The sequence below is a fragment of the Mastomys coucha genome, unplaced genomic scaffold, assembly GCF_008632895.1.
Source record: "Mastomys coucha isolate ucsf_1 unplaced genomic scaffold, UCSF_Mcou_1 pScaffold12, whole genome shotgun sequence".
Taxonomy (NCBI): domain Eukaryota; kingdom Metazoa; phylum Chordata; class Mammalia; order Rodentia; family Muridae; genus Mastomys; species Mastomys coucha.
In genome coordinates this window covers 56,995,244-57,005,931 of record NW_022196894.1, presented here as the reverse complement: position 1 = coordinate 57,005,931, position 10,688 = coordinate 56,995,244, and the positions used below count along the sequence as shown (strand labels likewise).

The following is a 10,688-nucleotide window of genomic DNA, read 5'->3' as shown; positions in this document are numbered from 1 at the left end:
TTAAGGGATTTTTGTGTTTCCTCTTTAAGGGCTTCTAGCTATTTACCTGTGTTCTCCTGTATTTTTTTTTTTTGAGGGAGTTATTTATATCTTTCTTAAAGTCCTGAATCATCATCATGAGAAGTGATTTTAGATCTGAATCTTGCTTTTCTGGTGTGATGGTGTGTCCAGGACTTGCTATAGTGGGAGAATTGGGTTCTGATGATGCCAAGTAACATTGGTTTGTGTTGTTTATATTCTTATGCTTGCCCCCCCAACCCCCCTACCATCTGGTTAGCTCTAGTGCTACCTTCCCTTGCTAAATCTGACTAGAGCCTGTCCTTCCTGTGATCCTGGTTGTGTCAGAACTCCTCAGAGTCAAGCTGTCTCTGTGATCCTGTGATTCTAGGATCATGTGATCCTGGGCTTGTTAGAGTGCCTGGGAGTGGTGATTCCTCTGAGTGTTGTGGGACTGACTGTGGAGTTTGAGCCCAAGGTCTGCTCAGAGCACTTGCCCAGACAGATTGGAAGCAACTGTATCACTGGGCTGGAGGAGTTCCTGTGTGCCTGGGCCCCACAGGTCCCAGCCTCTCCCAGTGTTGGGACAGATGTGTCCTCCTCACCTCCAATTCTCTGATCCTGGGTTATCAGAGTGCCTGGGACGGGAGCCACCTCTGGGTGCTGTGGTACTGGCAGCAAAATTTGGGCTGGTAAGATGGCTCAGCAGTTAAGAACACTGACTGCTCTTCCGAAGGTCCTGAATTCGAATTCCAGCAACCACATGGTGGCTCACAACCATTTGTAATGAGATCTGTTGTCCCCTTCTGGTGTGTCTGAAGATAGCTACAGTGTACGTACATATAACAATAGATAAATCTTTAAAAAAAAAAACAAAACAGTTTTTTTTTTTAATTTTAGCTGGAAACACCAATTATCTAGTCTATATCATACCGATGTCCTGTGCTCTTAGTATGTCACTACACTCTTGCCCAGTTTTATTTAAGAGAGATAGAAAACATGTTATATATGGCCCTTATCGATTTCAGAGGCTGTCTTTCCCTTTCTCCCTTTTAAAAATGAATTCATGAAGATTTGCACCCCATGTCCTGTGCCAGAGCATTGGTGGTCCCATGTCTGGCCTTCTCTTTGCCCTATCTTGTCTATTTCTGGCCCTTCTCTTTGTTGGCTTCCTCCCATGTGCCTCAGCTACCCCCCCAGCCCCAGCCGCTCCCCCCTTGTACACAAAAATGACAGTGGTCAACTCTCCAGATCTGACCACCTCTCCTCTCAGTCTCTCATTTCCTTTGACTCAGACATTGTACTCAAAACTTTCACGTGGAATGCGCCTTAAGCCCTTCCAATTCTTAATGCTTTCTAGTCTGACTCCTGTGTTTCAGACTCGGGAAGCCTGTCCACGGCTTGTTAACGAATGGAGGCCATTCTGTGAAAGCAGTATACTTAAGGTCACTCATGACCCATTGCCACTGACACTCAGTAGCCTTTTGTTCCCGTTCTTGGTCTACTCAGCCAACTGAAACACTTCATCTTCCAAGTCTTGTTTTGTTTTTCCGCAAGCGTTTTGGCTTGTCTTCGCTTTACCATACTCCGCTTTAGTTTCTGCCTCAGGCTATTCCTTCTCCCTCAGAATAAGATTCTCCTTGGGCCAAATAAGGTTCTCAACCTCTGGGTCGTGACCCCTTTGGGGATCTCATATCAGATATTCTCCCTATCAGATATCTGCATTACAGTTTATAATAGCAAAATTACAATTATGAAGTAGCTATGAAATAATTCCACGAGGAACTGTGTTAAAGGGCCACAGCGCTGGGAAGGCTGGGAAGCACTGGTTTAAATGTCGCACTTACATGCTGGGTGCCCTCTTCCTCACTACCATTCATCTAACACAACATCGTGCTGTCCTTGCCATGACCTTCTCACTCTCAGGTCTTTGCCTGATCTCTCTTCCTGGAGAGCCCTGGACTTGATAATTAACATTCCTGGCTTTTTTTTCTGTGCATGTCCTTTTGAAATCTCAGATTCCGTCTGCCTGAAAATCTCAGTATGTCCTGGAATGTACTATACTTTTTTTCGTGTGGTTTTATTTTGAGTGAGGGCTGGGAGGTGGAGAGAATTGTCTGATTGGGATTTGTCTGTAAACATTAAAAGTAGCTACCAATATTAGAAATACAGAAGGCTCTACGCAGCATATAAGTGACACTGTGTGTGTGTGTGTGTGTCTGTGTGTGTGTGTGTGTGTGTGTGTGTAGGCATACATGTGCCCTGGTGCATGTGTGGTAATTAGAGGATAACTTCTTGCAGGAGTTGCTTTTCTCTTTTCAATGTGTAGGCTTTAGAGCTGGAACTCAGGTCCTAAGATTTGATGGCAAATGTCTTTGCCTGCTGAGCCTTCTTGGTGAGACTATACAGTGAATGTATCAATTTAGGCATATGTTCATATGTCTTGTGTATGCGGCCCTTCCTTCCTGGGTGAAATGGTTGTCAAATTTAAGTGTATTACGTGTTTCCTTAGTAAGAGAAACTCACTTCCTAAACCAAGTTTGTAAAATGTTGCTGCCTTAATAAAACTTTACTATCTTTTATTTTCCCAGACACTCAGACAATAACAGCAATATCATATTAATTTAATATAAAAATAGCAAAACATTCCTTTTCAGGCATGGGAACACTTTTTCCCCCCTCAACTCTAACTATCCCTGTAGCTCCCTGTGTAAACAGATTACAGCAGAACTCACTGTTGATGGTGGGGTGAGCCCCCTGGAGCCTCGCCATCTTCCCTGTTCTCTGCCAACTGTAACACCTCCTTGTAGCAGTTCTAAAATGACATGTGTGAGGATGGAAAGAACATCATCTCTGGAACCAAACATCTGGGCTCAAATCCCACATCTCCCCTAATGTAGTTTTGTAACCTTGGAAAACATTCTCAGCTATTCTGAGCCTTGGCTTGCTGATCTCTTGTAGGCTGGCCATTCCTTGTTTCATAGAGGCATTTTAGAGCTGGCCGAGATGCTGTCTCAAGGACTATGCCATGCTGGTCACAAGAGATACTTGGGAAAATGTTTGCTTTCTTGCCATCAAAAGTGTGGCCTAAACTTAGAAATGTAACTCTATGAAGGCTGGTGATGTGTTCTGCATGAGTAGTTTAGAAATGGCTGTCAGAAGCACTGGTACTGTTGGACTTTGAAAATGAATGCATTCAGGAAGGTATGCTGTAAGAAGTCAGAGTTCTCACCTCCTCACTGCTTTGTGAAGAGACAATGCCAGGTGCCTGAGAAGAGAATGCACTTTTGTCCCCTTGCTCTCCTGACAACACCCCTGTTGCAGAAGCCTAAGCCTACCTATTGGCCTGGCTGCACTGGCCTGGGGCTTTAGGATCTCTTGAGTCCCTGGATGCTGGGTATGTTGTAAGGTATCTGGTTTGACTTGCAGCAGGCCCAACCTGTTGTAGATCTAGGCGATTGCTACATTGTTATGAAGAATTTTATTAAAATGAAAGCTGAGTCTGAAGTTTATGTACACTCTAGATACATGTGAGTACCTTTGTTCCACAGGTCTTAAACATTCATTCTAGAACATGAGACTTCTCAAACTAGAGAAATCTCTGTACCATAAGAAGGAATGGCTTTTTTCACATTCTGTTCTTCTTCATTTCTCTCATTTTATTGGCTATGACAAAATGCACCAATGTGCCAGAGCCTAGTGTGTATTCCCAAACTTGGGTTTATATATACAACTCTGTGATGTTCTTTTGATCCCTACTGGCATTAGGTATAGCAATAATATGTACAGGGACTAGGGAGATGGCTCAGTTGTGTAAGCATCTCCAGCCCTCACAACAAGCTAATCATGGTCAAGTATATAGTTGTAAGTCCAGCACTATGGGAATCAGAGGTGAACATCACTGGGGTTTGCTAGCTACCCGCTGGTCTTCAGGGCAATGAGAAATCTTGTCTGAGCTGGGAATGAGGTGGAGCGTAATAAAGCATGATATCTGATGTTCTCCTCTGGCTGTAACATGCTCGTGCAACATATATATATATACATTAATGTAAAACATGTAAATGTATCCCCCAGGAAGAGATGGCGTGTTCAAAAGGAAGTTAAATTTCCTTTATTTTTCCTAGCATTTTCTTTTCTAAATTTTATGATTGTTGGATTGATTGGTTGATTGATTGAGATAAGGTCTCACTCTAGCCACACTACTGGCTGGCCTTGAACTCATAGAGACTCATCTGCCTCTGCTTTCTGCCCTTAGTGCTTCTTTCTGTGTCTATATTCAGTATCTTTTATACTTAATGTTGAGATTTAACATCTACGAGATTTGTATAATTTTGTCTGAAATGGGTAACAGCAGAGACGAAAAAAAAAAAGCAAGTAAGTTGACTAGACCACACCATTACAGGGGAGCAGGCATGCAGGTTTTATATAACTTTAACCCCACAGGAGGATTTTGTAGTTCAGAGAAAAATGGAAGGGAAGAATGAGGGTACAGAATGGTCAAGTCCATTCAGACGTGCTGACTTTAAGGTTCCAACACATCATCCAAAAGATGGCGAGAAGGTGCCAGGTGGACAGTCTGATATGCTCATGGCTCTGGAGTTAGAACTGAGCGTACACATCCAGGGATCATCTGATTGATTAAATTCATGGAAAATGAGGTCACCTTGGGAGTCCATGCAAACACTGTGCATTGGGCTGGACTCAGAGGAAAATGCTGTGTAGGAAATGGCTACAGGAGGTGATCTGGAGGGGTATGAAGAGAGAGCAGTCAGTCAGAGAGGAAGGAGAACCGCAGAATGACTCTACAGAAACCAAAAGTCAAGTCTCTGTCTCTTTCTTCAGATGTATATAATCTCAACACAGAGTGAAAAGAGCCTATTAAGTTAGCCAATGAGACAGTGTCTTTAAGGAAACGTGGTCACAACATGACTGGAGAACAAGTCAGCTTGCAGGGACTTAGGCAGTGACTATGATAGGGAAAGGAAGAGAGGCTATCAGAATTAATAATACCTTCTTAAGGAAGTTGGTGCTGAGGAGAGAAAAGAACCTGGATGTGCCTGGGTATAGACTTGTACATGGTAGAGACTTACTGGGGGGCAAATGAGTAGCTGAGATCCCCAAAGAGATATCAAGGATGATGAACTGGTGCCCAATGGAGGAATATATGTGGGGAAGTGTAGTCTTTTTTTTTTTTTTCCTCCTTGCATACAGAATCAGAGAAAGAAGTAGGCCAGAAGCTGATGGTGTCATTCAGGTAGAGGAGAGGCTAAGTTCAGACTGTGAGGCAATGCATTTTAAATAGAAGGCAGGTCCTCTTTTGAATGTGAATGGGTATTGAATGCTTGGTCTGGGAAAAGGGTTCAATAGACTTCCTGATGAAGTCCTGCCTAATTTTAAACCAAGATTTATTTGCCAGTGTGGAAAAACATAAACTGCATTTCTCATGGTCTGGATGACTGGAGATCAGTAGAAAATAACTAAGGGTCAAGAAAGCTTTTGCGGGTAGTGGCTGTACCTGAATGTTAGGTAAAAAGGATGCAAATTTGTGGAGATTGATAGAAAAGAAAAATTGAGGGAAGGAATCTATGCTAAGGGCGGGCGGAAGATTGGAATGATGAGCACATCTCTATCAGTGGGGGAAGAGTTGCAAAGATACAAAGGTACCAGTGCACACTTGTGGTTGCCTGGGATTAGGAATCAGAGTTTGAGTCATGGCAGTATAGACCAGCACAGGGAGGTGGAACAGGAGCTTAGATCCCTGGAGTTGAGAGTGGAAAGGAACTGGCTAGAGTGTGCTGAAGGGCTGTCCTTGTTATGGACAAAGCAGGCAGTAACTGTGTGGGCAGGAGGACCAAATAAGGTCTTGTAGGAAGAGTCACCAGGACCTTCTCTTTTCCACTCAGTATCTTCATTTGGCAGCAGTCCTGACATCCTCAAAATGCTGCTGCTCGGGATGTTGGTACAGCCCCCCCCACCCCCACCTGCTGCAGGCTGTTATAAAGGAAGACTGTGCTCATTCAGCTTACTAAAAACTGTTGTGTCACTAGGATGTAGGTTCCACAGCAGCAGGAAGATGAGTTGTACTTTCTCAGCCAGATCTAAACACCTGTGGTAGTGTCTTGTTCATTACCTTTTAGTGAATGAATACTGAAGTTCACTTCCTCCTAACTGCTATTTTGCTCACCCTGCTTTAGTCTGTTGCTGATTTGGGGTTGCATTCTCCAGAAACATTTTTCCAAGTTGTTTTTGTTCAGAGAGCCCAAATCCCAGCTCCCCCCAGCCCCCATTTTTGTTCCTTATCTCCTCTCCTGTTCCTGACATCAAAGCCCCCATGGGCTTACAAAACTCTGCAGGTAGAGAGAGAACTGTTCAGGCTTTAGCCCTGACTTCTACTCTGAGACCAACGTTTCTTCTCCCTAAGCTAATACTTCCCTTCTGTTGGAACTCTAAGGAATTGCTCTCTTTTCTCCATCACATTTCTGTCCTTCTGAGTCCTCTCCCGTTTCCCAGAAGTGAAGAGCTGCCTCATACAACAGGAACAAGAGTTCTATCTCGGAACTTAAAATACCATTTGTCATTCTTCCTGGCTTAAAGTCTCTCAGAGATTCCCTTCTCTGCTGCGACTTTACCTGTTTCTTTGCATCTCACTCACTGCATAACACCTTGGGTCTAGAATGGACTCACAACCTTCTGAACTTCTGAGTGCTTACAAATGTTTCTCTTGCACACTGAATGATTTGATTTTTGTAGTTCACTCACTGTCTATTTTCCAACAAACAAAAATCAGGGCGCCTCTTATTGTCACATCCGTTTCAATGTACTGAATGCCAACAGGAGCAAAAGGGAGCTTTCTACGTTTGTGAGTTTTATTTTCTAAAGGGAGGGAGGGGGAAGAAAGCAGAGAGGGAGAGGGGGAGAGAGGGAGAGAGACAGAGAGATTTACTAGTGATGAGACAGATGGAGATAGAGAAAAGAATGAGGTAGGTTTGGAATACAGGACTTTGCTAGTTAATTTAATTGAGGATGATGTTAAGACCTGAACAAGAGTTCCAAAGGCGTTGAAGGGTGAGTTATAAACAGCTGAGGGAAGATGGTCTAGGCAGAGAGAAGACTAAATGAAGGATTCCCAGGACATCTGTGAGGGGCTCGCTCTCCTTTGTTCTAGTCAGGCAGTGGTCCTGGCATTCTTTACTCCCTTCTGCTTCTGGAGTTACGTTGTTCCTTGTCTGGAAGATCCTGGAAGGAACAACTTGTTCTGGCTTTTGGTGTTCTCCAAATACTTCCCGGATTTCTTTTCTCATGAATTGTAGTTTTGTACCTCACCCTTGGGGCTCTGTTGTTGGTCCCTTTTCCTTGTGTCCTTTAGTCTTCTGCCACACTTATATTGGGACACACATCATTCATACTTCCCATGTTAGACCTTGGATCTGGCAAACCACAATGTTATTTTTACACAATGTATCTCTATTTCGTCCCCCTCCCCATCCTCAAGTTAAACAGGCCTTCCATTGTGCACCTCCCTCTTCTAGATGCCCCCTCCTAGTGGTCAGCATCCTCTTCCACTGCCAACTTCCCGAAGACCATAGCTAAGTGAAGACCATAGCTGAACCAGTATAAATAGTGCTTTCTGCCATTTCCTTGTACCGGATGTGGCAAAGTCTATGCAGGTGGATGAACCTAAAGATCACACAACATCACAACCTACTATGTAAAAATCAATTCTCAACCCATGCCTTCCTCATTGTGTTTACATTTTATATGCAGAATAACTGTGTCTTTATGCGTGAGTGGAATTAATGTTTGCGAGTGTTTGCCTGACTCTGAGTGCTTTTCATCTACTGCCTCCTTGGGACAATGGTAAACAGGCCTATTGGCAGAAGGAAGTGGGCCCCACCTAGTGAGAGCCTGTGGTTGGACTAACTTCATTGTTTTCCAGGCCCAGGGCAAAGAACAGCTGCTTTAGATCAGGCTTGACATTTTAATATAGAAATGCAGATTTCATTGTAGGTGTTTCAGCTGAATGTTGGAGCTTGTTCACTTTTGTTTCTAAATTTAGAAGCTTTCTTCTTGTTGAGAATCTTCTAATTACCGAGGAAAAAAATTTGTCAGAAGACTCTGAGGGTAAAATTAAGCAACTGAGACATTTTAAAGAAACTTTCAAAACAACATCCTTTGTTAAACTTACTCTGCAGAAATCCTAGAAGCTGAACATTGAAAACAGAGAGAAGCAAGCGCTGATCCCTTTGTGACTCCCCGGCATTTCAGTACTACTCGGTGGCCTGTGGTTCACCTTGGCCAAGTAGCCCTGTGGAAGGAGCAGCATTTATTCAGGCTGGCTTCAGCAGAGTGAGTCACAGACTCACTTGCAGTGCCTGCTCAGTTTGATGCAGGGAGGAATTACCTGCCCGGAAGTTAGAACAAATTACATGGAGTAATCAATAGACAACAATGACATATGTGAACAAAGTAGCCTGTCTTCTGCCAAACTCTGAGGCCGAAGAGGAGAGGGCTCCACTGACTTAACAGTGGGACGGGGGTGGGGGACAGGGGGTGGGCGGGTAGTGTGGTGGTGGGGGCTGTACTGATGAACTGGGCGGGTAGTGGAGGTAGAAATTAAGTGAGATCAAAGCAGATGAAACCCATAGAAGGTAAGCCTTGTAGAGATTAAAAGGCTGGTGTATTCCAACAGTGGAGGCTTATAAGTTATGTAAGTCCTACCTTGATATAAGAATAGAAAAATGCTGTTACCAAAAAAAGAAGAAAATAAATAAAAATAGTTTTTCTTCTAATATGGCCACTTGAAATCATTTTGCACCATCATGTTCTTACCATTATTTTTCAGTTCATTCCTCATACTATATTTGATAAGCGGTTAGTGGAATTCCCTTCTAAGCTGTTTCTGAAACAAGGACCAAGGTGAACAACTGACAAGTAATTACAATAGCTTTGCTCTCATGAAGATCAGCTTCTTACAAACCTTCATCATGTGAGCTTACAGTGCCCTAGGGCGGTTTTACCTTGATGTTCTGATCTTTCCCTGACTCACAGTTGTGTTTTTCTTTTATGGGGACTCTTGAGCGTGGTGAGTGACAGACAGTTTTGGGTGTGCATTCCATTTCCAAGTATGCAGCTATGTGAGCAGGCATGTTTGGGAGGCAAGGTGAGCTGGCACATTTGCTTGAAGCTTTTTGGAATCCTGGAAGAGTGTGAGGTAAAATGCCAACACATTCTCTGCTCGCCTAGCATGATCTTAGCTTGAGTGGTTCATATGAATGTGAGTATGATTTTCCGACCGCTGAATTCTGAGCAGGTAAAATGGGTCTCTGAAAATGTTGAGTGCCTTTAAAGGATGGCCAAGGTGCTCCTTAGTTTGTATGTAAGTTCCTGGCAGGATTTAATGTTTCGGTGTGCCTTTTCGTCGAATGGTGCAGCGTGTTCCTGTCTTTCTTGACCATGTTAAAGAACAATTTTATATAATACAATTGCATAACTGTGGGTTAATACAATGCTGAAATGGTAAAGGCAGTGTAGATCTGTCTAATATACTAGGTGTTGGAAGTAAGACCTATAGAGTCATAGCGCTATAATGGTAAAGAGCAGAGTTGTATAAAGTACTTGTCTGGGTTGTTGGATCATCTCAGTTTGGCATCCTCATTAATTTCCAGTTAAGTAAGCCCCTTAAAAGCTAATGCCCTACTACACACACATACACACACACAGAGAGACAGATAGACAGACAGAGACAGAGAGACAGAGACAGAGACAGAGAGATAGACAGACATTACATAGTCAACTTTTAGGTTCCCTTCTGAGGGTTTCCTTCCTCCTACAAGGATCACTTACTTAACCTGTCACCTCTCCCCAACCTAGACTGGTTACTCCTGTTTGGAGTGTTGGAGTGCAGTAGGTCTCCCTTTGTGATGTTAATGTACAACTTTGTTTAAGCTATGGCAGCCTACTAGAGAAGTAGGTTGTAAACTGCCTGAAGAATTAGAACCCCAGGATCTGGGTCACCCGTGTTACCCTTGCCTCTGCCATTCCCTAGCTGTCTAGTCAGCCTATGTTAGTTTGCAAATGATGATGTTCATGTATTTTGTGTTCAGATTCCCCAAGGTGAGGACAGAAGGAACCATGCTGAGCAGCCAGCCATTCTTGCCATGGTGGATGATCTCCCAAAGCCAAAGGACCTTCCTGATTCCATGTCAGATGCCAAAACAGGAGAAAGCGACCGGCAGCCAAAAGAAAGCTTTTTTCACTTTCTCGGGAACTTATTCAATATCTCAGGAAAGTCATCTCTTGGAGAGATCAAGCAGTCTTCTTTCAAAGATGACCAGGATAAACCTGAGAAAGACCCACAGACTCCCGGTGGCCCTCCTGAGGAGGCGAGCCAAAAGGAGGAGGGGATGGCCAGCTGCCCAATGAGGACTCAGGCACTTCCTGTGGACCAACAAGAGTCCACCTCCTCAGAACTCTCCTTTTCTTTGGATTCAACACAAGACAGTGAACAGGAAACCACTGATATGCTGAAGTAAGTTTGAAAGTTACTTTGAAAACAAACGAACAAAATTCCTATGATTTTGGACATAGCTTTATGAGCCTAGGTAGTAAGCCTCATTAACTGAAGGACTTGAAAAAGGTATTCTATAATATTCTCCATTGCTAGAACCTAACTTCCCTTCCCTTCCCTTCCC

The 10,688-nt window shown here is 43.5% G+C and overlaps 1 protein-coding gene across 1 annotated transcript in view; it reads left to right on the top strand.

Moving 5' to 3' along the window:
- The window catches only part of Crybg3 (crystallin beta-gamma domain containing 3), a 119,055-nt gene that overhangs the window by 27,467 nt on the left and 80,900 nt on the right, over positions 1 to 10,688 (top strand). The window contains exon 3 of the mRNA XM_031364187.1: positions 10,101 to 10,525. Coding sequence (XP_031220047.1) covers positions 10,101 to 10,525 — 425 coding nt within the window. The remainder of the gene's footprint in view (positions 1 to 10,100; positions 10,526 to 10,688) is intronic.